Source organism: Nasonia vitripennis (genome assembly GCF_009193385.2).
Source record: "Nasonia vitripennis strain AsymCx chromosome 2 unlocalized genomic scaffold, Nvit_psr_1.1 chr2_random0003, whole genome shotgun sequence".
NCBI classification, from domain to species: Eukaryota; Metazoa; Arthropoda; class Insecta; order Hymenoptera; family Pteromalidae; genus Nasonia; species Nasonia vitripennis.
The window spans coordinates 280,988-307,691 of record NW_022279609.1 but is presented as its reverse complement, the minus strand read 5'-3'; the positions used below and the strand labels follow the sequence as shown (position 1 = coordinate 307,691).

At 33.9% G+C, this 26,704-nt stretch overlaps 1 protein-coding gene across 1 annotated transcript in view; it reads left to right on the top strand.

The window, feature by feature from the left end:
- LOC100294643 (mutS homolog 5) overlaps positions 1-26,704 on the top strand; it is an 81,956-nt gene that overhangs the window by 47,178 nt on the left and 8,074 nt on the right. The window contains exon 6 of the mRNA XM_031923982.1: positions 20,313-20,451. Within this exon, the coding sequence (XP_031779842.1) occupies positions 20,313-20,451 (139 nt within the window). The remainder of the gene's footprint in view (positions 1-20,312; positions 20,452-26,704) is intronic.

The following is a 26,704-nucleotide window of genomic DNA, read 5'->3' as shown; positions in this document are numbered from 1 at the left end:
AGAACCACCGGCAGTATTATTGTCCTGTATATTCTTATTTTAACGTTTTTAGACAACAGCCTCGACTTAAGTAAATTCCTCACGGCGTAGAAGCAAGCATTACCCGAATGGAGTCTCTTATTTATTTCGACATTAATCTCGTTTCTATCATTTATGGTCGTACCCAGATACCTGAATTCGCTAACCTTTTCAAAAGTAAAATTCCCAACTCTGAGATCTTCCTCCCCTCTGCAGATCCCTAGCTTATCCACAATCATGTACTTTGTTTTTGATTCACTCACTTCTAACCCTGTATACTCCACCGCTTTTATGAGGATTTCCGCGTTTCTTGCTACCGTTTCCCTACAATCCCCCAGTATATCCAAATCATCTGCGTAGCCTAGTATCTGCGTTGTTCCATTAAGCGTTGCGCCCATCTGGCTAACCTGCATTTTTCTAACGGCATATTCTAACGTTAAGTTGAACAGCACCGTAGAGAGTCCATCCCCTTGTTTTAAACCATCGCGTATCATGAAGGGTTCTGATACATTACCGCCTACTCGGACCTTTCCCGTGCTTCCGTTCAGACATATTTGAATTAATCTCACGAGTTTTTTCGGTACACCGAGAAGTACTAGAATTTGATACATTTTGCTTCGCTTAATAGAGTCGTACGCTTTTTTAAAATCTATAAATAGTTGGTGTATGGTTTCGCAAAATTCCCACTTTTTCTCTAACAACTGTCTTATGGTAAACATTTAATCGCTCGTCGATCTGTTGCGCCGAAATCCGCACTGATAATCTCCTACTATATCTTCCGCGAATGGAGTGAGTCTAGCTTGTATTACGTTTGACAAAACTTTGTAGCACGTTGCTAAAAGTGAAATACCCCTATAGTTATTGCAGTCTGTCTTATCCCCCTTTTTAAAAATCGGTATAATGATAGATTCCTTCCAATTTTCGGGTATTGTTTCATTTTTTCAGATGGCACATACTAGTTTATAGATTTTGAAAGTGAGCTCGACGCCCCCATATTTGAGTAACTCAGCTGGTATAGAGTCATTTCCCGCGGCTTTGTTGTTTTTTAGTTTTTTAATCGCGGCCTCTACTTCTTGGTAGCTCGGTTCCTCCACGTGGGGTTCAGCAGTGTGAATTTCGTCCCCTAATTCTTCGCTATTTTCGTGCACGTTTAATAATTTATCCAAATAATTTTTCCACAGCGACAGTAATTCGTTGTCATTTGTTACGAGGTCCCCGTTTTCGTCCTTCATCAATTGCGCTCTACTCCTAAAACCCTTTCTGATGGCGTTAATCCCTCTGTACATTTCGCGGGGGTTATTTTCCTTACTGTTAGTTTCTATTCTCCTAATAAGATTCTTTTGATACTTCCGCTTCTTATTTCTGTAGATCGCGCTCGTCCGTTTCCTTACGTTAGAATACTCTTCTACGGTCCTATCGCTTCTATTTTGTAAGCTATCTAATTTAGCCTTTTTGCGCCTTTCAAATCAGAGTTCGCACTCTTCGTCAAACCATGGTTTGCTCTTTGGCTTTTTCTTTTTACCCAGTACTTTGTTCGCGGCCTCTTTTATCGTTTTTTCGATGTCCCCCCATAAGCTATTCGGTTCGTCATTCCCCTCCGGCGATGTGTTTGCTTCAAGTGCCTGAAACCTGTTATTAATTTCTATCTGGTACCTAATTCGCTCTGTTCTATCTCGTAGTTTCTCAATATCGAAGCTTTCTACCTTGTTTGCTCGCTTACTATTTTGATTCGCTACTAGTCTAGCTCTTAATTTGGCTACTACTAGGAAGTGGTCCGAGTCGCTATCTGCCCCTCTGTAAGCCCTTACGTCAAGAACATTAGTATGACGTCTTTTTTCAATGAGGAAATGATCAATTTGGTTCTGTGTGGCCCCGTCCGGCGATGTCCACGTTGCCTTGTGTATGTTCTTGTGCTTAAAACACGTAGTTTTGATTATAAGATCTTTTGCCGCCGCGAAATTTATGACCCTAATACCGTTATCATTGCTGGCTTCGTGCAGGCTTTCCTTACCTATAGTAGGCCTAAACATTTCCTCCCTACCTATTTTAGCATTGAAATCGCCTAATACTATTCTTGTGTCGTAAGACGCGAACTGGTCGATTACCTGCTCTAAAGTTTCATAATAGAGATCCTTAGCTTCTTCTTCTTTGTCCTCCGTAGGACAGTGTACATTAATAACTACATATCTATACCATTCACCTTCGATAATGATGTACGAGAGCCTATCATTGACGGATTTGAAACTTTTAACCGAATGTATGATGCTTTTGCTTACGAGAAATCCGGTGCCTAGAGATCCACCACTCCCGGCCCCATACAGGTACGTGAAGTTACCCGATGCCAGTACTCCGCCATCTGGCCACCGCGATTCCTGTATTGCTACCAAATCTAGATTGTACCTATCAGCTTCCTTTACGAGTTCTTTAAACGCACCTGCTCTGTATAGACTGCGAACATTCCAAGTTCCGACCCTTAAGTCCCTTTTGGTTCGGATTTGATTTTTTTGAGCCATGATGTTATGTTAAACCCGCGCGCTTCGGATCCTGTTCCGATCGCAGGTGAGTTCACCGTTCTAGAGGTGATAACCCCCATACCTCTCTAGAACTAAGTATGAGAGAGTATCACCTCTAGAACGGTGGACTCACCTGCGATCGGAACAGACTAAAAAAAATTGGAAAAAATGTTTAAACATCCTTAATAACAAAATTTAGTTGACGTCTTTCGGTGTTTTCATAAATATTACCCCTAAGGGGGTAAACCACCCCTAACACAAAATAACTGTAAATATGTAATTCAATACATAATATTTCGTAGAAAGTTTGTATATAGAGGTTTTCGAGGTCGCTGATTACAAATCTGTTATGAGATTTTGAAAATTCAAAATGGCGGATCCAATATGGCGGACGGAAATATCGAAAAAAAATGTTATATAATAAAAAAGTTTTAAACGACTAAAAAATTTGGAAAAAATTTGTAAACATCTATAATAAACAAATTAAGTTTTTCGGTTTTTTCATAGATACTTCGCCTTAGGGGGGTAAACCACCCCTAACACAAAATAACTATAAGTATACTTCAATCCATAATATTTTGTAGAAGGTTTGTATATAGAGGTTTTCGAGGTCGCTGATTACAAATCTGTTATCAGATTTTGAAAATTCAAAATGGCGGATCTAATATCGTGGACGGAAATATCGAAAAAAAATTTTAACTTTCAAAAAAACTTGTTTACAAATGTGTGATCTTTGTAGCCTGTACATGTGAACTAAAGAGCCTTAAACCCTAAACCCCTAAAGAACAAATAGGCTAAATGGTTGTGCATTTTAACCAAACCACCTCAAATTCCTAAATTTGTAAACAAGAAAATTCTGTGTGTGAAGCAGTATTATAATTTCCGTAGAAATTGTTATCAGAATGTTATTGAAATTCCTTTATTGTAAATTCAACTTATAATGTATTTTTGTTTATAATATTAGAGTATAATAATAATCTACAATCTTTTATCTTTTGCCATAGTGCATTTTTTGTATTGAGCATAAAATATATTATTTTACGATGTTTTTACAATAATGGTAGTCCTCATAAAAGTGTTTAAAGCACAATGCTTTTTTGCACCAACCACATCGTACAATTGCAATGTTTGTGCACCCTTCTATTTCACAATGTGTTGCACAAGACTTTCCAAAACTGAAATCTATAGGATTATCAAATTTATCTGGTTTTTCATTGACGTAACCGCTTTTATACCAGGAATATTTAAACAAATCTATATATCTCGGTGAAGACAGTTGGTTGTGAACCAATGATTGAAGTTTAATTATATTATTTCTCACATGTAAATTCATATCATGATCCATTAACATTACATTATCAGAAAATGTTCGGACAAAGTTTTTCCAAATACGGAATCCATAGACATCAAGTGGTTGTATTTTTCCTGTGGTTCCAGTTGGAATTTTTTTGTGTTAATAATTTTATTTTGTGGCATTGTTTCTTCTATAACTTTGTCACAATGACCACTCCAAGAATCAAGTAATAGTATTGAGTGATGGCCTACATAGGGATAAAATATTTTTTCCAACCAGATTTTGAAGTGATCTGCAATTAAACGACTTACTAATTAACTGATTAACGATATTACAATGTAAAAATTGTTATTAGTTCCCTTACTTGTTGTTAATTTTCCAGATTTGGATGCTTCCACGTACACGTTTTCTGGTCTAAATATGTTTTGTTCTACAATAGGGCCAAACTTGCCACTTGGTTCCTTTAAAACAAGAAATAGCGGTGACAACAGTTGTCCAGTAGCTGATATTAGTGGCTGTATAGTATAACTATGCGTTGTTGCTGAAATTGACTTTACCAGACATTGCACTTGCTTTTCTCCTTCTACTGCTAATGTTCTTCCAGAATGCATTTCTAGCTGAAATCCGCTCTGATCTGTATTATACAAATTTTCGAGTCCAATCCTTGGTATACACGATTTAACGTCATCGATAAATGCTTCAGCTTTAGCCGTAAGTTCTGCACTACTTTCTAGTGTTTTTCTTGTTATGGCCTTATTTATTTTCCTAGAAACTATTCGGTGTGCTTGCTTAAATTTGAGTAACCAATGTTTAGAAGCTTTGAATATAATATCATCAAAACCAATTTCTTTTTTAGCTTGTAAGGCCCATCGAATTATATCTTCATCATGGATAATTGAACCACTGTCGAGAGCTGCTTGAAAATTATCCAGGGTATACTGACAAATTTGTGCTACTTTTTCTCTATACGTGCCACCTTTATTAATTGAATGAGCCCAACGACGTAGCTGACTAATAGATGATACTTTTTTGAATCTGTTTTGTACTGTTTTGAGACTTAAATTTTGCTTCGTTTTGCTACTTCTCCAAAATTCTACAGCTCTTTTTTTGTATTCAAAATCTAGTTCTTCATTATCTGCTGTACATTGATTTGTTGGTGCTATATCCGGATCAGGAAAATGATGTTGCACTTCATCTTCAATTATTTCCACATTATGGTCTTTATACTCTTCTTGAAAATCCAAAGAGTCATCAGTAATCATTTCTACATCGTTGAAATCATGTGTTGCATCTATTAAAATTTCTTTTATTTTTTCGGCCAACTCTGTTTCATGATAATTCGTGACACTATCTGGTATGTTTAACGCTTGAAAGTATGCTAATAATAAGTTTAGAACGTTTAACGGATTAATTTTCATTTTTCAATCTAAAATGAAAACAAGCGGTAAAATTTATACAAGCTGTGTTTTTGCATGTAAGGCACGACTGCTACATTTCTACCAGAATAAAACGAGTGAATGTAAATTGAATCAGATCATTAATTTATGCATTGGAGAAGAATTCTCGTTCCACTTTGTGATGTTCGGAAAACTCTATTTTTGGTTTTATTCAACTTTTATTCACTTTGAAATTGAATAATGTAAATCTATATAAAATCACTAAAGAAAATTTTCTACAACTGTATGATACCACTGACAAACAAAAAGACGTACTATTCGTACTTTCCGGCATCGAACTAGAATACCCACAAAATTCACTCACTGCCTAAAAAATAACACAGGCAGCTGAGGTAAACACTCGATGAAAACAATCTAAAAAAAGAACATACTGATTCGCACATATTGTCAACAACTTTTATGAGTGAAAGACATTTATCTGTGGAATTATCATTGAATGTACGATAACATTCATTAAACTAATGAATGCATATAAAATTCCCTTTCAATAACAACGTGTTCTTTAATTGCAAATGAAGTTCGAGTATTAATATTCTTTTATGTATTTTTACCAATAACAAAAATTATCATAGTAATATAATAATAATAATAAGAAGAAGAAGAATAAGCATAATTGCAATAGCAATAATAACAGTAATACTGATAATAGCAATGATAATGAAAAATAATAATAATAATTAGAATAATATTTATTATTAAATTTAGATTTTTTGATAAATTCATTAAATCGTATCAAATAGTATTATTATGGAATTCCAGACTGTAAATATTTTACTATAGATACAATAATCATTACTTCGAGAATTCATCTAAAAAACTTTCGGCTTACGAAATAATTGTAACAATGAAAAACTCCCAAGTTTGACAACATTAAATTTTATTACAAAACGCAAAAGAGTTTGATAAACTAATTTTATTAACCTATGTTTTTTCATTTGCAAAAAAGTGTGGACTTTTTGAATTTATAAAATTATATAATTATGCAATTTATGAAATACTTTATAATTTATGAAATTACTTTTGAAATTATGCTAATTTATAAAAGCAGAAAAATAAATAATCTTTGATTGAAACATAAAACGAGACGTTATTTGTTACATACAAAATGATAGAATAAAATATCGGTAATATGTCTATACTCGTGTCTACGGTAAAGCATAGGCCTTCGGCTTGTCTGGAGGTTAGGGGTTTGGAGTCGTTTGGTTAAAATGCACAACCATTTAGCCTATTTGTTCTTTAGGGGTTTAGGGTTTAAGGCTCTTTAGTTCACATGTACAGGCTACAAAGATCACACATTTGTAAACAAGTTTTTTTGAAAGTTAAAATTTTTTTTCGATATTTCCGTGCACCATATTGGATCCGCCATTTTGAATTTTCAAAATCTGATAACAGATTTGTAATCAGCGACCTCGAAAACCTCTATATACAAACCTTCTACAAAATATTATGGATTGAAGTATACTTATAGTTATTTTGTGTTAGGGGTGGTTTACCCCCCTAAGGCGAAGTATCTATGAAAAAACCGAAAAACTTAATTTGTTTATTATAGATGTTTACAAATTTTTTCCAAATTTTTTAGTCGTTTAAAACTTTTTTATTATATAACATTTTTTTTCGATATTTCCGTCCGCCATATTGGATCCGCCATTTTGAATTTTCAAAATCTCATAACAGATTTGTAATCAGCGACCTCGAAAACCTCTATATACAAACTTTCTACGAAATATTATGTATTGAATTACATATTTACAGTTATTTTGTGTTAGGGGTGGTTTACCCCCTTAGGGGTAATATTTATGAAAACACCGAAAGACGTCAACTAAATTTTGTTATTAAGGATGTTTAAACATTTTTTCCAATTTTTTTTAGTCGGTTTAAACATTTTTATTATAAAATTATGCCAAAAAATATATGTTTTCAACCCCTAAAAAATAGGGGATGCTACTCTTACTCTTCAAATCACCATGAAATACTTGCTCTTTTTGTAAGAAATAACCGCCAATTTGTTTCATTGAAAAATATTAATTTTAAGCCGAGATATTTAAAAAAAACGCTTTTTGGGGGTTAACTTTAGGGGAGGTTTTTACCCCTTAAAAGTGAAAATTAGCCGATAAAAAAAATACGTGTCTCTTATTTTTTTATGTTCTACAACATATATGAAAATCATCAAAATCGGTGAGTTCGGGTTGGGTACCTTTCCTAGATACCAATCCTCCTTCACTAAGACTCTCTTTTATTTGAAAAAAGTTTTTAATTGTTACAATCTATGTACTACTACTCATTCACATACACATATTTATGACATCAAAAACCTGTTCAAAAATATGATTTTTGAAATATAAATCGAAACTTTATTCATGTAAAAGTGTACAAATAAACATCAAATATTTACAAGTTAACCAAGTATTATTACATCATGACCTATAATCATACGAAATTAAATTACTGTATTACCTGATGATTATTTATGTGTCTGTTTTGTGTTTGTGTCTGCTCTTGTATTGTGTATGATCATATGTTTCTAAAAGAATAATTTAAAAATAAAAATTATTTAGTGATTGGAATTTTGATAAATTATTTTTAAATAATATTTAAAGTTATCAAAGAGGTCTTGAAAAATAAGGAAAATTAAAATTCGTAAAACATGTCATTGAGATCCTCATGAGATCTGAGATCTATATGAGATTTCATAAATCTGCAATTCGTAATGAAATTCCATATAAAATCTGATATAATATTATTACGCGGCATTATTTTTATTCAACGTTCTGCGCCACAGAATGACTGATCTTGACCTACGTACTTTACATCTAACAAATAAACAATTTCATAAACGAAATAATCAATAACTTTACAAAAAATTTGACTTGTTCCTTGTATCTGAAACATTCTTTAGTATTAGTCGAATTATAAAAAAATGTTTAAATAATTAATTATTGTTTGTAGTAATATATTTAAATCGAAAAATTGTATTTTTCCTGAAACCAAATTAGTAAAATCTGTCTGAGAATAACGATGGTCAATTGTTACCTGTATTTTAATGTATCTACAAAAAATGTGATAATTTGCCATGTATAAGTATATATTTTAAATAGGACCTTTGAAAATCTTACTCTACAAAATATTATCTATTTTTGAGGAATCTTCTAAATCATTTTGAATAAATATTTTATTAGGATTTTTGCATCTAGATGAAGCTACATACAATTGACCATGAGAAAATAATAGCCGTCTATATTATCTCTTATAATTATTCCTGCTTCAATGTTGTATCCATATAATTTAAGGATTTCCAAACGAGTGCCATTGCATAGACCATCTATTACACTTTAATTTCGAATCAACATTATTATTGCATTTATTTTCATGTATAATTTGTGAGGTGAAAGACCCCATATAGCCCCCAATGTTTGGGCAATATTACCTGAATGTTGAATGTCCATATTAGCCAGATTAGATACTATTGTGGAAGGATTATATAACCTTTATAAATTTTCAAGCAATATTGCTGAGGACCAAAATGTCCGTTTTTTTATTGTATCGTTTTTGCGATACGAAAGTAAATCGACGAGGGGGATTTGACCCGACGTCCCCGAGATCTCAAGGCGCGTGCACTACCACTAAGCCAACGACGCAGAACTTATTTAATCGTATTGACTAGCTGTTATATGGGCTATCCCGCTTGTCACAATATGTATTTCAATGCATGTTATGGTAAATTTTTCAAATTTGGAGGAAAGAAATAGTTTTTTACTATATTTTTTACACGTTTCTACGAAATGGTACACTTTTTGTTAGGATTTATCATAATTATTCAAATTTTACTACAATCTAAATACAAGTACAAAATAAAAATTAAAGCTGTGGATTTTTTCTGACAGAGTTTACATTACTTATATACATTAATGAATGTTTCTTTATTTACTTTGGATTACATTAAATGATAAAAAGTATTAATTTTTAGTAACATTAAATATTGAAACAATCTCCTGTAAGTATTCGTTTGTAATAAAGTTACTCTTGTTTTAATGATCTAAAATTGTACAACGTATATTTTTATTCTTTTGTCAAAGTCAAGTGTGCAAGGAACTTTAGTAAGTAAGATGAATTTTACGGGTTAAAAATGAATTATTTGCGACATCTTATCTAATTTTTATCACAAATAGCTCAAAATTTACCAAAGTATCACTTGTTTGGGATCAAATATGCGTACAAAATTTGAGAAATTGATATTATTAAATAGATGTTTTAAAATTTGCTGGTACTCCATTTTAATGTAATAGTATAAGTAAAAAGTTTAAATACGCTTGTAATACATTTGTTACTAACAATTTTTACACTTGTTCAAATATTGTCTAACTTTGATAAATTTAGTAAAACGTTTATAATATTATATATTATATTTTATTACAACTGCAAAAATTCTGATATCTTTATTTTAAAAATAATATAAGTGAAAAATTTAGAAAAACTATAACAAAAATTAAGACAGGGTGAAAAACGTAATGGTCATAAATATACTTAACATTTTTAACAAATAAATTTTTACATTTGTGCAATTATTGTCGAAAAATGTTTAGAACAACGTATCTAAAAAATAATTTTACAAGACTTTTTTCTAATTTTTTTCAATGGTGTCTTGGACAAAAGCTTTTTTTAAGTGTGAAATAATGTACTACTTATTCGGACGTCCAAGCACCGTGAATTTCTATGACGATGATATTTAGCTTCTGCTAAATTATAGGTGGTTGCACCACTTTTATATTTTTGTTAGTGCAAAATTTTAATCATTATTTTGGTCTAAGGAGCGGTTTGTCTGCAAAACTGTAAAAGGTGTACTAAGCAGACGACCTGAATTGCAGGAGTAAAATTATGTGAAGTAAAATTTAAAGAAAAATGTTATAAATATAAGGGATACTGATCACGGACAATTTAAAACTTATAATATATTGAAACAGTCTGTCTTAGTTTCGTCAAAGTTGAAAAATGTATTTGTGGTCCGAGATGTCGTGGAATTGAATTGAATTTTATTAATATTTGTCGTTTTGATAATTTTTTAATATGTTGTAAATTTGTTTATAAGTCTTTGAACTCATGTAAAAACTACTCAAATTACATATTGCATTTGAAAAAGAATTTATTTTTGAATTGATAACAAATTATACTTTCTTCTCAAACAAACCTAATGTTGTTGAGAATATTCAATCTATATAAAAATGTTTTCGCGGCGTGCAGGCTTTTCCAGTCCTTATGTCCTTGAACGTCTTCTTCTTCTTCTTCTTCTTCTTCTTCTTCTTCTTCTTCTTCTTCTTCTTTAGACGAAAACAGTAGACGACGGGACTCGAACTCGTGGACCCGAGAGCCAGAGGCCTGTGCTCTAATCACGGTGCTAACGTCTACGATGCATTCGCAGCAGTGCATCGTAGTACAGCTTGGCAGACTCTTATCGCTGAGTCGTCTCACAAGCTCGCATTGCAGACATGTGCGTCTGTGAATTGTCACAGTCATTGTGAATTAAAGGCTTTATCCAACTACCTGAACAGTAGAAATGACATAAGCCTAACCTTTAAACATTTTCAATATTGCCACCCTATCGTTTGTACCTCACCCCAGAATTGGCACCGGACACAGAGGATGTCTGTTTAGGTAGACATCCCCGTTCCTACTTCAAGATTTAATTGTAATCAAAAATATGTAAATCTGCTTTTTAAAATTAAGCTTAAAATGAAATTGTTTCACTTAAAAAGTGAACAAAAATCCATTTTAATTAGTCTTGATTGATAAAAAATGAGTGGGGAAAGAAGACTTCAAAATAGCAATAAAGGTCGAAAAATATGAAAACGAGAAGTTTGAATACTCGAAATTCATGTACATAAACTTCTATGCACAAGCAGCGTCTTATCTACCACTATTCTTCGTACAGATCGTTAACCTTTTATGTTAGTTTTATAGAAAAAAAGCCAGACAGAAATGAGATCTTGATTTTAGAAAACAGCAAGAAACGCGATTTTCGCCAAAATAGCCAATTTTCAGCTCTTGCGATTTTTTTTATTTATGATCGATTTTAACCAATTTTTCTCTAGACTGGTATATTTTTCTAAATCAAACCCTTCTACTGTTGTTGTTGTTCAAAAATGTTGAGAATTAAAATTTTTGTACAAGTGACGAAAATAAGCAAAAGTCGAATAAAACACAATGTTAATTTAAAATTATGGTGCAAATTGGCAACGATAAATCCTAAATGTAACACGGTAGATCAAAAGCCTGCAAAAAAACAAAGAAAAGCGTAAAATTCGAGTTAAAAATATCAATAATTAAAAATTTGGTTGACACACGAAGATAGCGTGACCTTTTTTAAACGTATTTTTTGCATACAGTAAATTAGCTAAATTGATCGCTCTATACAGAAAGGAAAATTTTAATCTTACGCGCCCTCCTTGAACGTATGACCTTTTTTTATCAAATACTAACTTTTTTTGCTATTAAAGTTGTTTTCTTAAAAGTTTAAATTTTCGATATAATGTATATGTTGAATAAAGTATAAAATTTCATATTGTCAAGAAATAAAAAGTTAGGTTATATAATAGTTTTTAGTTTATAATAATAAAAAGGGCGTCCAAAAATGACCGTACATCCGTCCGTCTGTCCGTTACGCTTATAATTTATTATAATTATTATGTAATTTAAACACATATCCCTGATAGCACCCTATCGAAAATAATTACGTCATACAGTGACATCATTCAATGACGTTATGAAATGACGTTATTTTCTGTAAGGAATTGGAACGAAAAATGACGTTATTTCTTTTATTTTAAGAATTTTATAGGCATCGTAATGACGTCATTTTTAAAATTTTTAGTAGCCCTGTTGAAAATAATGACGACATTTTATGACGTCATTATTTTCGTCGTTCATTTTTCGTTCCGATTCCTTACAGAAAATAACGTCATTTAATGAAGTCGCTGTATGACGTCATTATTTTCGATAGGGCACACAACTGTTAAAAAACGTTTAAAAAGCGTTTAAAAAAATGCCGACAAACATGTTTTCGTAAAAGTTGAAAATACGTTTAAATAGCGCTGGAAAAACATGAAAAATGTGTGTCTCTTGTAAAATGTAAAAAATACTTATCATTCATGTCTTATACTCAGTAGTTAACGTTTTTCAAAACACGAGTATTAAACGGCTTTTTTTTCAACAAAAAGGAAAATCATATGGAGATTTTATTATACATTTTTAAAGCACTAATTAAATGTATATGTTATTTATGTTTAATCGTTTACGTGACGTTTTATCAACGTTATATCAATTTATCGAATGTGATATATTCGTTATCTCAAAAACAATTATTAGATCTTAAATAAACGTTTAACTTAACACGAAAAATAAACATTTTTATAACATTTTAATCAATATGCACAAATTTGTATTTTGGAATTTGATTTTAACGTACAATAAACGGTGTGCAAGGGCCCAGCGTTGTGCCCGATTCAAATAGGTATTCAATGTAGATGCAGTGAGTTAATTACAAATACGCGTATGTAGTATACAATAGGCGTTTACAAATCATTTTATTTATAGTACTGTGGCAGCCGCGCCACACGCTTTTGCCAGCACACTCGACACACATGCACAGTCACGCACACACACGCGCGCGTCCGTGCACACGCAGACCCAGGCAACTGTGCCTCGAACAGCTCGACCCGGATTAGCACTCATCGGATTCGTTTTCAGCGTCGGGGAGACAATAAAGCGTTCGAGCCGCGCTCGAACGTTTTATTGTAGTCGCCCGCATCTCGATACCTGCGACCTACGCTAGATTGCGCCCGGTTTTTTCCTGCGCAGTATAAACTGCTAGAGCCGTGGATGCGCGCCGACGCTGGGGGATTACCGGCGCAATAAAACACCAAACAGCGGACCATTTGGGCCAGCCGACCCCGCCGCTGATGCGCTGTCCGGGCTGCGCACGCTCCGTCCCTGCCGATCCGATCGGTTGATCCATACAGGAGGCGGAGCTGACGAAATCTTCGACAGCCGATGTCGGAGGACAGAAATCAGTTACGCTAGAGACACGAGACGAGTCGCACGCACTCTAAGCTACCGACCCTCGACGAAACGAAAGTTTGAATAAATCTAAGTTCAGTTCACATACTCTGAGTTCGTCATTTCCTGTCACATTTCCTCACTCCCAAAGTACGATTATACAAGCAGCATATAAGCAAGTAATATCCAATGAAATAGTACATTACACAACTGGGGGCAAAAGTTGGCTTTTTCAAGTGAGGATGATGATGATGAGCACGGGTGGGAGTCAAGGACGCCGCAGGCGCCCGAGACGGACATGAGTGCTCAACCATCATCCGAGTCTGAAAAAGCGATTTCGCCTCTTGTTGTGTATCGTGCTTTTTATAATCAGTGCATCGATAACGCTCTTTTTAGCCTGTCTGAAAAAGCAGAGTCGTCCAGTATCTCATAGTAAAATCTCGTTGTAAATATGAATTTTGTTCAATGTCACACGGACCCATGGTGTATACATACACATATGAGATGTGTCACACACATACACACACGAAAATGCAAACATCCGAGGCGAAAGTGGTCTTTTCCTGGGCAAAAGTGAGTACAGACATGTGTATATATGTGTGGGTGTGTTTATACGTATATACACACACAAAAACACTAAAAGGGCCTTTCGTCTCAGGCTTGAAAACCTTATTTTCGCTCCACTTTTTCCTTTTCGATGCACGTGTTATGAAAAATTATTATTTTGATTCAAAATCATAGATGTGGATAAGTGGGAATACGACGAAACCGTAAAAAAGGGAGAGGGTTTGCCTATATAACCTCTCCGGATTTTGAGGGCTGTTAGTTCATCTCTAGTATTTGAGAAATAAACAGTCGATAGCTACAATGGATTTTATCATTGATCTTTATCGCTCATTGGATTGTGAAACCACCGTGTGATTACAACGAATTACCCAAGGGAATAATTTCGACTAATTCTTATCTTTCGTGTTATCATCACGGTATAGAATGGTACGATGGTGAGGCCGCGTTGGAGGACATTTACCCGTCGTTACGCTATATTACCAGAGAAGCACACACAATTTACACACGTGGCTACCAGAAAGCTAATCTACTAGAGCGTATTTTGGGAAGACAGATTACAAACCTTTAAGAATACAGTCCATCCTTCAGAAACTTATCCAGTGTGGACGATCATATCTGCATGTATCACGGAGGAAAATCTGAACACCTTACGCGTGCATTGGCTTACACATTCATGCGCCATGGTTGAGAAAGGCCTTATACGGTCACACCGTAATCGACATGAACGAGCAGAAAAAGAAGAAGAATAGCCCAATTGAAAAACCTCCTCGAAGAGCACTCGTGGATGGTGCTACATCGTCGTCGTCGTCGTCGTCATCAGGGTCGTCTGTAGCACCTCGTAAAATCAGTGTCAATAACAACAACGACAACAACAACATCAGCAAAATTACTACTTCAGTTACTGCCACACCTACCGAGGTTATCGAATCTTGTTTTGCTGTCATTGTTGAAGAAGAAGAAGCTGCTGCTGCTGCTAGTCATGCTCGTGGTACCGGTGGCGGTGGTAGTGGGGCAAATAGAAAAAAAGAGAGGGTGAAGTAGAAGAAGAGCCCTACTACTCAAAACCTTACGATGAACTCACTACAGATTCAGCAGGCACTGAGGGGCATATCAGCACAGACCGTCGGAGTCTTCCCAGCAGACCGGTTACCCAGAGTTTCGATTCCGATGTGTGCGGCAATTATTGTGTGGATTTTTTGTATGTATAAGAAAGAAAAAATTTAAAAGTGTATCAAACTCATGTTTTTATTGCATTCAATCTTGTAAGAAAAAGAAAAGAATCTGACTTTTGTTAATTTACATTACTACGTATTCGAAATTTATGACTGAATTATATAACCGCATTTATTCTAGATTTAAGAATTTCGAAAGAAAAAATTGTAGTTGTGTTTCAAATTAGTTTTACGTGAAATACGTATGTTTATTTATTTCCTCCTCCTCCGTCTTAAATTTTATTAATATTCTTGTCAAGAAAAAGGTTAAAAGATAGAAAGAGAAAAACAACTTTGATAGATTTTTCGTTTACTTTTATTATTATTATTTTTATATGAAATTTATATATTATTAACGCAAAGTATCTGATGGCCAGATTGGATGATGCATTACGGTGAGATCATTCATGGCTGTGTCAAATGCGACAAGCATTGGATTCACATGAACCATACCTCCACCTTCCTTGCCCACACTGCTAAGAAATACGTAAGCTGAATTGTTGAATAATCCTTTTTGTGCAAAAACGCATCTTAGAATACGGTTTACGGTGACCATAAGAAATATTTCAGCAGAACGAGGTGACCATTTTTCTCTATTTTTTGAGGATCTAGATCTATACCCTCCTTTTCTTTATAATAGGCGATGTAGGACGCTTTACTAGCCTCATCCGTGCAATCACGTGGCCAGCCCGAGCTCTCCTGTTTTAACTTTAAAAAAAAAAGTTAATGTAATCGGTAAACAATCCGCATGTCGTGTCGTCTTGGTTACCGGCTTTAGGGTTGTACTGCGTTATCTCGTATTGCCAGATAACGCTGATATTTAAAATTGTATAACCGAGTTGTAAACTTTTTATCTCTAATAAAATAATCTCCGATAAATTTCTAATAAAGCCGAACGCAGGTAAACAATCGGGTTATCGATATTCGGCGTTATTATAAAACGGAATTCTACGTCGCGAGCCGCGGTTAAACTACTACGAGCACGACGAGTACTCTCATTTATAATGAGGATCTAGTTGTGTTCGTGCTGGCGGTGATGCTGGAGGTGATGTTGACGGTGATGATGATGATGGAGGTGATGCTGGAGTGGCATGGCTGGGTGTGTTGGACTCGTTATCGCTGACGTTGGAGATGTCCATATCTTTAAAAAAAAAAATACATGAATTTATTATTTTGTTTAATTTGTTTCATTTATTATAATAATATAAATAAATTAATTACAGAATATCGTTGACAAAAATTCTTTTTTTTTATTTATATAAATTACACATCTTGAACGTCGAGACATATTATCTGTGAAGGACCTGCAGCAGCAGCCGCCTCGAGCCAAGCGATGCTGTCATCGGGCACCAATTGCGAGTCGAATATAATGCTCAAGGCATCTTCGTCACTTATGTCCTCGTAAAGAGGACCCTGTGATTGCGCCTGCGGTTCTAGTCCTGCATTGAAGATATTGAAGATATCAGCGTACGCAGCTAACCCCGTCTCGAACATCTCGGCAGCCTCAAACATCACCCCTTCAGGGGTGACATTTCCAATGTCAGGAAAGGCCGGTTGATCGGACAGGATAATTACATCGTTATCATCCTCGTTGTCGTCATCAAAATAACCATGGAGATCTTCGAAGACTGAAAATATAAATTAAAATGTTATTATTATTTTTAAATATTTTTCATTACTACGTTGTGTGTGTGTGTGCCTGCAATGTATATTAAAATTGAAACCTTCCATTTTTCCTATCCGCCACCGGGTCTTGCGAAGATGTTGGAGAGCAAGATTCGCCAATCCACTCGACCCAATCATCGGCATTAGTCCCCAGTAATTCCATGCACGCCTCAATTGTTGCTGCTGCTGATACCGGCACTGGTAATGCTTGTACAACCGGCGGCGGTGTTGGTGCTGCTGCGACTAGCGGCGATAGTGCAACACGGCCTGTAAACCACAAATATTTAAAAATGTGTCACAGGTTTAAAAAACAAAACAAAAGAAAAGTTTATCCAGAATCATAGAGTTTACTTACGGTTACGCTCTGTAAGCACACGTAATGGACCTCGATTACGTGTGTAGTCCCAATGGTGACAAGCTTCACACACTTGCCCGGCTAGTCGAACCAGCTCTTCATTTTTCCTATACAGCGGGTAGCATCGGCCTATTTGTCGTGGCCGTGCGTGGCTAAACGCTTTTTCCGCGATTTTTAGCAAGCCAAGCTCGCTTGCTTGTTTCACGCACTTTTGCCACTTTTTTTGTACAAATAATCTCTCCACGTCATAATTATTGTCCACTAAATAGTGAACGAGACGCCACACAATTTTTCGGAGAGACATTTTTAACCTTAGACACGGAACGTAGTTTGCACTGCGCAAGCGAAACTCAGAGTGACCACTAGATTTTCCCGACATCTCGTCCACTCTCGAAAGAATTTTCTTCCTTAGTGTCGAACAGTTGATATTTTTTCTATACACTTTCTACAGGTGCATCAGTGCCCTTTTTTTATATAATGCCCTGAGTATCCCCTCTTCAGGACCTGTGGCTCACCTACGCTACCACCACCACTCTCACGCCGCGTCAGGTCATCCCTTGTATTGGGCCGCACGCACCCCCCACCCTCTACTCTGAACCGTTTACCACCACCACCACCAGCCGGGATTTTCTTGCAGTGATACCAAACCGCTATAAAAAAAGGGTACACTTGACTGTGAGCATCCATACGAAGTCTACCTCTCGCTCTATCCAGTTACTTGATCTTTGTGGAATTTTTTTTTTCATTGACGTCCTAACTAGAAAAACTCGATTTTTTTACCTTGTGCATCGCTATAAATTTACTGTGCAGTTCATGATAGTGCTTTATTTAACAACAACGTTTAACTAATTGAACAAAACGTTGTGCATTTCAAGACAGTGTTTTATTTACTTTATTCAACAACAACATGGCTGGAGCTATCTTACATGCAAACCAGGAAAAGCAAGATGTTTTTGCCGAAGAATTCAACAGTGAAAGAGCAAAAAATCACAGTCGTATGCTCCTGTTTGCCTCTACGTATCTTCTAAACAAGTCGGGATCAAAGAAACTTTATATCGGCTTGAAATACGGTGATTCCACACAAAAATACCAACCGATTATTGAACTAAAGAATACTCAATATTCCAGAGGGCTCATAATCGATATCGAAAGCTGGGTTGAACTAGAAAATAAACTAGAGGATATTTCGACGTATTTCAAATTAAACAGTGTTGCGTTATGTATTCAACAACAAGAACGTATAAAACTGAAAAAAATGGACATTTTCTAACTACTTCATACGGGATGAAGTCAGTGATGTTCGTGCTACAACAACAGCTATATCAAACTCAAGAATCTCTTTACGTCCAACAGAAGAAGAGGGCCTTACTGCCATCAATAACAATCCAGAAACGGACATTTGATGATTTATAATAATAATTATTGAACATTGTAGCGCGTCTAAGTGAGCGTTATCGGCGTTTAGAACGTGTATTGAATGAAATTAATGAGTGCAAAAATTTGTTACGCGACGAACTTGCTGAAATTTTAACGTTGTATGACTACCACAATACTGAACGAAGCTATGATATTATTAAAAGCATAGTTATTGATAAGAAAAGATAATATTTTTAAAAATTTTCACCGAAGAATTCTTGTTTTCTTGATAATTATTTTAAAACGATTTTCACCGAAATGATAGTACTTCATAGTGACATTTTTTACGATGAAGTTTACAATATTTTCTGTAATCAAAATGCTCAAAAAATATATATTTACACAATTTTATTTATAAAATATTTTATTATATATAAATATATATAAAATATTTATATTATTTAAAAAATGTTCGATTGAAAACATACTATATACGTCAATCTTTAGTACAATAATTCATTTTAACAAAGCTTGTAAAATAGAAAATATCTTTTTTTTTATTTCTCCGAGAAACACACATAATAGCATTTCTCTCACTGCTTTTTCGTAGCTTTCCTCCAAAACGCACTTATCGTCCTTTTCATTGTGCAAATGACCTCCTGTAGCGTAGGTGCGATCCCTACACCCACACGGGCCCTGCAGTACCCCCCGCCGGGGACGCGCCACCGCACGGGCGACGCTCTTACGTCATCACCTCCCACCAGAGGGGCCAACTAGACTTGCCCCGACGAGCCACGGCGCCACCCCTCCCCTCTTTTTACCTCCCCTACCTGGCTGCCTGGGCTTGCCCCTCTCTACTCACTCACTATGCTAGTGCACTAACTTAAATCATGGATGTGGCGTGACTTGGCGGATTTAAGCAGCTGTGCTATAAAATTTTATACGATACTCATAAACTAAGCAGCCCATCAGTGCACGGCGTTTTATCATTCTCGCTGCGCTTGGGTGCTAATACATGCCGTGCGATAATTGGCTATTAAGGTCACACGTATCGTAATATAGCGGAAAATCAAGAAAATCTTGAAATCGAATTTTTTTTCTTTTTTTTTTAATGCTTATAACTCATCATCCAGACAATTTTCTGTTACAAAACTTAGGATTAAATTAACGAATGTCTTCTTTATTTTTATTTAACCAGCTCACAGTTGATACATTTACTGTTTGAAATAAATGCGTATGGACTGACTTCGCGATATGGGCATATATCTATACAAATCGGTGACGTACTGAGGGAAACGGATCCTAAAAATTGAGTATATAACGAACATTTTCACCATTAAAATTTTATTTTTTACGCTATTTTCGAGGAAAGCAAGAATTTTCAATTTTTTTTTTGTATTTCAAACCACTGTGCGCTGGTGTCTGGCATCTCACGGCGAGATTTACGTATTTTTAAAATAAGCACTGACTACACAAATCTTACTACAAACTGAACAAAGATAATAACCCAAAATTCAACTTAACAGAGACAAGCAAGGCGAGATATCTACACGCTAGATATCCTAACAGGATAAGCAAAAGGTTTTACATTCAGGTCAGAGAAAAGCTATCAAAAAAGTACATTGTATAAACAAGCAGTTATCAAGGGAGCAGCTTGTAACCAAACAGTACTTCGAATCACATGTAATCATTCATTTGACTTTGGGACGCTATGCCTTGACTTTTCCTGAGTAACTCGTGACATTGTGAAATTTTTCTATGTAATAATAATAATAATGAATACACAGTAAATTGAATATTTTATATTAATTAATTTGTATAATTTTGCAGAATTAGATAAGGCGTATGGAGATATTAATCAAAGTATGATAAAACGATCATCTCGTATAATTATGAAACTAGCATTATACATGAATTTTTATATTGAGACTATATATGAAAGCTTACAAAAATGTGCTGAACTTGATGCGTAAGACATATTTATTAAAATCTTGAAAAATATGAGTGTTGCAATTTTAATACCAGAATTCTTTCAAACTAATAAAGTTTTGCTTATCATTGTCCAACGTAGCACCTATATATATATATATATATATATATATATATATATATATATATATATATATATATATGTATATATGGGTGGTTCTCTGTGTAATTGAAGATATGCAAATTTTGCCTAAACTGCCTAAACTGTGTATATATGTTCTATATGATATTCCTGACTTTCAAAAAAAATTTCAGGGCGATTCCTTCATTTGGCTTCGAGTTCTAGCTGGTCAAAGTTAAGGTTTTAAGCAATTTTTGCCTATTTTCAATAATTTGTAGCTCATAAGGGATGCATTTTTAACTAAAACTACCCGAATACTTTTTTTTGTAAAATTTTCTGAATTTCTTAATTAAAATACTTTTAAAGCTCTATATATATATATATATATATATATATATATATATATATATATGTTAAGGCTACCTTAATTGCATTTTAAACCTTAAAATATCAAAATCTGAATGTTTAATCGAGACTCACTCCAACAACCTTAATGCAGTAAAAAGATACCCTTTTATAGTAAAAAAATAGCTGTAAAGTTTCAGAATGGGCCTGACCTTTTACTAGAAGGTATGTTAAAAACAAACATGATATAATGGCTAATAAGTGGTTTTGTAATTTTTTACTGTATTGAGTTTGTCGGAGTTCGGATCAAACATTCAGATTTTCATATTTAAAGGTTTAAAATGCAAATAAGGTAGCCTTCACATATATATAGGGCTTTAAAAGTATTTTTATTGAAAAATTCAGAAAATTTCACAACAAGAAGTATTAGGGTAGTTTTAGTTAAAAATGCATGTTATGAGCTACAAATCATTGAAAAAATGCAAAAATTGCTTAAAACCTCAACTTTGACCAGCTAGAAATCGAAGCCAAATGAAGGGATCGCGCTGAAATTTTTTTGGGAGTCAGGTACATCATAAAGAACATATATAAACATTTTAGGCGGAAAAAAAATTTTCATATCTTTGATTTCATACATATACATATATATATTATATATGTATGAATATTATATATATATATATATATATATATATATATATATATAGGATCATATCTAATCTAGAATTTTTCTCTTTTGAGAGTATTTATCTATATTCCATACTTTTAGTTGATTAGGAAGTGCATTATAAATATAAATTGCTTTTATATAGCTATTTTTATTGCTAATTCGCTTATTTGTCTTAGGTATAATAATACTTCTATTTCTAGTAATACTATCTGTTTTTTTCTTTGAGATCATAATAATGCATTTTTAAAGATTCGAGAGCAAAAAGTTGTACTATATTTAAAGGATTGTCATGTGATGAAAAATAATTTTTATTGATGACAATACAGTAATCAATATTTTCATTTATGTATAGGATAAAAAGTAGCAGTAAAAGTCTTAAAATCGTTCCCTGTGGAACGCCTGTGTTAAACACAGAGCTATCGTTTTGAATACTTGGTATCTGCGTCACCTAAATAGCTGGAAAGGAGATCCAACGCTTGACCCCTGATTCCAATGCAATAAAGTTTTGCCAGTAGTATGCTATGGTCAACAGTATCGAAAGCTTCCGCTAGATCTAGGAAAGTTATAATCGTAGGCTTACTCTTTTCAACATTATTATATAGTACATTAGTTATGTAGTTTAGAACATCTTTTATACCAATCTTCCTTATGAAACCAAATTGTTGCTTGGAGATTATTGCTTAGAGATATATTTCTCTGTTCTACAAAATTATGAATTCTATTATATATAATTCGCTCAAAAATCTTTGCAACATTGGATATAAGAGAGATAGGTCAATAATTCATGATTTTATGTTTCTCTCCTGATTTATAGACTAGCACTACTTCGACCTTTTTTAAAGAATCTGGCCATATCGATTTTTCTATACACTTCTTGAAAATATGGGTTAGAGAACCTGCAATGTGGTTACATAGCATTTTAAAGTCTTTGCATTTATCTTATCAACTTCTCTATTTCTCAATTTCAGTGTATCAAGGGTCGCGGTAGCACCCCGATGGCAAATACAAGTTTTTTATACACTGTGCCGTCTGGGAGCAGCGCGACCCTATCATATTTTGAATTTGCTTTTTAACCTGAATGCATTTTATTGTCTCAAATGATTTCTTGTCTCATATGTCTTTGATGCTTATGTTTGAGTTATGTATCTTGAAGATTTTAATGAGAACTTTCTAATGATCATAATATTTTGCTTCAAAATTTTCTCTTTCAGCAAATAATTATGATTAAAAATAAATTTGCGATAATTTATCAAAATGTTTGCTTTGCGATTCTCATCTTTTTAAGTACAACAATACAAGAATATGTCATGAGATAATAGGTTACATTAGGTTATCTTTAGCAATCAGTGCAATATACTATACTACGCCGCGAATGTCTCCAGAACATATTATATATGTGCAACTCTAACAGTAAAAGAGTGAGAGAGGTGTCTGCTAAGCGTCGCTGCCTTTTACGAAACAAATCGTATTGGCAGAGAGCCGAACGCACGAAGTAAGCATCTATCTACACCAAGATTCTGAGGAAAGAAGACTAGATTTTTTAGGCTAAAAGTTGTCTAGTTGTCTTTATCTAGTTCTTTCTTGCATTGTTTACGAACGTGCATCAGTGTTTGTTTGAGAGGACAGAGGCACATGCAATAGCAGAGTACGTCCGGCCTTGTGTAAACATAAAACATAGCCTAAAATAGTGGTGTTTCGAAGCGGCTTGGTGCACACAAACTTTCACGAATCTGTCTATTTTGTGTGATTGTGTGTTTATCAAAGAACCTTTGCGCTACTGCTAGTGTACCGCTCGACAAAATTAATGCGTCTAATACTTAGGTACTGAACACTCGCGTAAATCATCACAAATACGACCTCTGAATCCAGAGTGTAAACAACAGTGGCTTTACATCAGCCGACATCTTGTAACCCTTCACATATTAGTGCAGCAGAGTTCGCCACAATTAGGAGTGTCGCAACGACGACTACCGGAGCTGTTCCGACGACTAGCAAATGACACTTAGCGCTTAAGACCATCAAGCCAAAAACGGCGTGTTAGACAACGAGAGTACGAGAACGAGTTTGCGACGAAACGTCTGATCCAGTTCGAGGACAAACAGGAGGCGATAGACGTCAACGAGGAGCCGACGCATAGTGTTCCCAAACGCCGAAAAAGTGATCAAAAGTCTTGATTCACTCGAAATTACGGTCAAAATGACTCTATATCACAAAAAATGGAGATATCGATCTGATTTTTTTTCTTAATTCAACCGTAGGCCATACCAATTGAGGAAAAATTATTGGAAATGCAAGCATCCCCCATTGAGGGGGTGAAATTAGGGGGTTGGTGGGTGACAACATGGAAAATCGCCGAAAAAATGCTTCAAGGGTTTTCGTGAATGCTGAAGACGATTATGGCAATGATTTTATGAACAGCCACCACTTTGACCATCCCATCCCTCACTCAAGAGGTGATCTTGGGGGTTGGAGGGTGAAAACATGGAGAATCGCCGAAAAAATGCTTCAAGGTTTTTGTGGATGCTGAAGACGATTATGGCAATGACTTTATGAACAGCCCCAACTTTGTTTATGGTTTTCCGTTATCATCCCTTACTATAAGCGTGAGAGTAAGGATCAAGAGGGTGAAAATATGAAAAATGGGTTATATATTTTTTGATCATGTACTGTTATATATATATTATATATTATATTATATACATTATACAAAATTATTTACAGAAAAATATATATGTACATATTTACACCGAAATTAAAATAGTTTTATTCAGTGTCTGAATAGTCTGTGTTGTCATCATCTGCTGACTCTGTATAATCTAATAACAGATTTTTCATCTCCTGAGTCATTGACATTTTTTATATTTGAAATCTTTACAAAGGTAATTTAATAAAATAAGCTCTTTTTTACATAAAAATTATCTTAAAAAATTCTTATTTTTTCGAGCAATAAAACTAATATATTACATAAGTTGCACAAACAAGTTATTGGAAATATATACAAAAAAATGAATCTCTTAACGCACCGAGAAACTTTTCTTGAGAATCTATCTCTGAGTCTTTTAATCATTTTATGATTACGTTCTTGGGCTTCTTCACTAAGCATCCCAATAGGTAAAATTAATTCTTTTATAATGACGTGGCCATGTATTAAAATGACATGCATTGATGTAGGCATTTTATACCAGTTGTAGAGCTCTACGTATTTGAATGCCGTCTCTTTGCAATAAGCACCAAATGCTGCATTATTTACTAAGCAATTTGATGAAATAACTGCCAAAATAACTTTAAATCTGTATAAAAAGTGTTCATTGAATCCTACAAATCATTATTTATATTATTATAATTGATCAGTGATTATAATTAAATTTTGGTAGAAATCAAATTATAAAAATTGTACCAGTTATTCGAGCCACAACGTCAATATTATTAAAAAATTTTCTAGCAGTATTACCATTATTGGTATTACCAGATCCCTGCGTTGGCGCATCTACCAATATACTTAATTCACTTTTAAGTTGATCTTGAATCTCGTTTTTCTTTTCATTTGTTACTGCTTCAAATACTTTTGGAATCTTATGGAAATATAATAAAGAAGAACAAAGAGAAAAAAAAATGAAATACTACATCTAAACATTTAACGATTAATGTATCTATCTATCTAACTATCTATCTTTATTACTTACTCTCCATACTGGAACTTCCAATGCCAGACAATAAGAAATATGAAGGACTAGTTCCATGAACCGAATGTTTGCATGTAAGATTGAAAATCCATATTTAAGAGAGTCTCATTTTATATTTCTTTCAATCATATTATCAATATCGTTGAATTTTCCTATAGTGACATCACATACAAAATATCTTTGACTCGATGAATCGTTAAGAGCATTGCAAACCTAAAAGTTAAATAATTTTATGAAGGAACAACAAAACGAATTGTCTATAGAAAGGTCTTTGATTTTTCTTTTATAAAAAAAGCCTGCAGCAAATCGTAGACAATCTTTACAGGAATGATTGCGATACCCCGCACACGATCCGCGGCCTAAATTAAAATCAAATCAATATAATATAATTCATAAATTCTAAAGTCACTCGACTATTTTTCAGAAACACAAGAATGCTTCGCTGCCCCGCTCTGGCACGTAAACAACACCGCAGAGTTGCCAGCAGCGGCGAGAGGGGAGCATAACAAAGATTACGTAACAAGAGCGAGCACGCAGCGACGTAAATCATTAATTATATTCAACTTTCTTTCTCTTTTTGACCTGTCGTCAGATATACGACACAGGGCAGTAAATTTTTACAGCTCTTCGATAATAATATAAATTAAATATTTTGCACCTGACCTAGAAGAGCCGTGACCGTTACATAACTGCAAACATTTTAGCGGGCATCATACAACAATTTTTACAAGAATTACCTACCATAAATTGTTCTCTTTAAGGTGTCTATGAAATATGGCGGATTATACGTATGTATTTCATATTGCATTATTAATGAACAGGTTTTTTTTAATTATACAGATAAAAACATACATAATCTCAAATTTTTCTTAATAATATAAGTATTGTAAACTAATTTAAACAACTATTTATTCTCTTTAATAGTCTGAAGTATTTTTATATTGTAAAAATAAAACAAATCATTATGGTCGTAATTCTTTCCAAAATTTCTACAGTAAAATTGTATGCCAGTTGATTACATGTTTGCTAATTTTTTGTTAAAGCTTCTGCATTATTGTAGCATGATTTTTTATAATCGTTATTTTTTTAAATTATTTGTAATTATGCATACCCTGGTAGAAGTCGGTTCTATTAGAAATTTAGAAACAGCCTATTTTAAAAAGATACTATCAAAGCTTGAAATCAATTTATTTAGACATTCAGTCTTCACTTACTGGCATAATCTGATAATATTGTCATATTAATTTCAGAACTTGTTTATACAGATTTCCTAATTCTTTTATAAATTTATAAATTATTATTATTTTTTTTATAATTTTAGTCGACAAATATTGATTGTTATTTGTGTAAACTGTTAAAAATTAATCAGATTACATATTTCTGCTCGGATATTCTTTATAAAATAAGTCAAGTAATAAATTTATACTTTTTGAGGATTTTGAGATCATTTTCATTGTATTAAATCCCGAAAAGA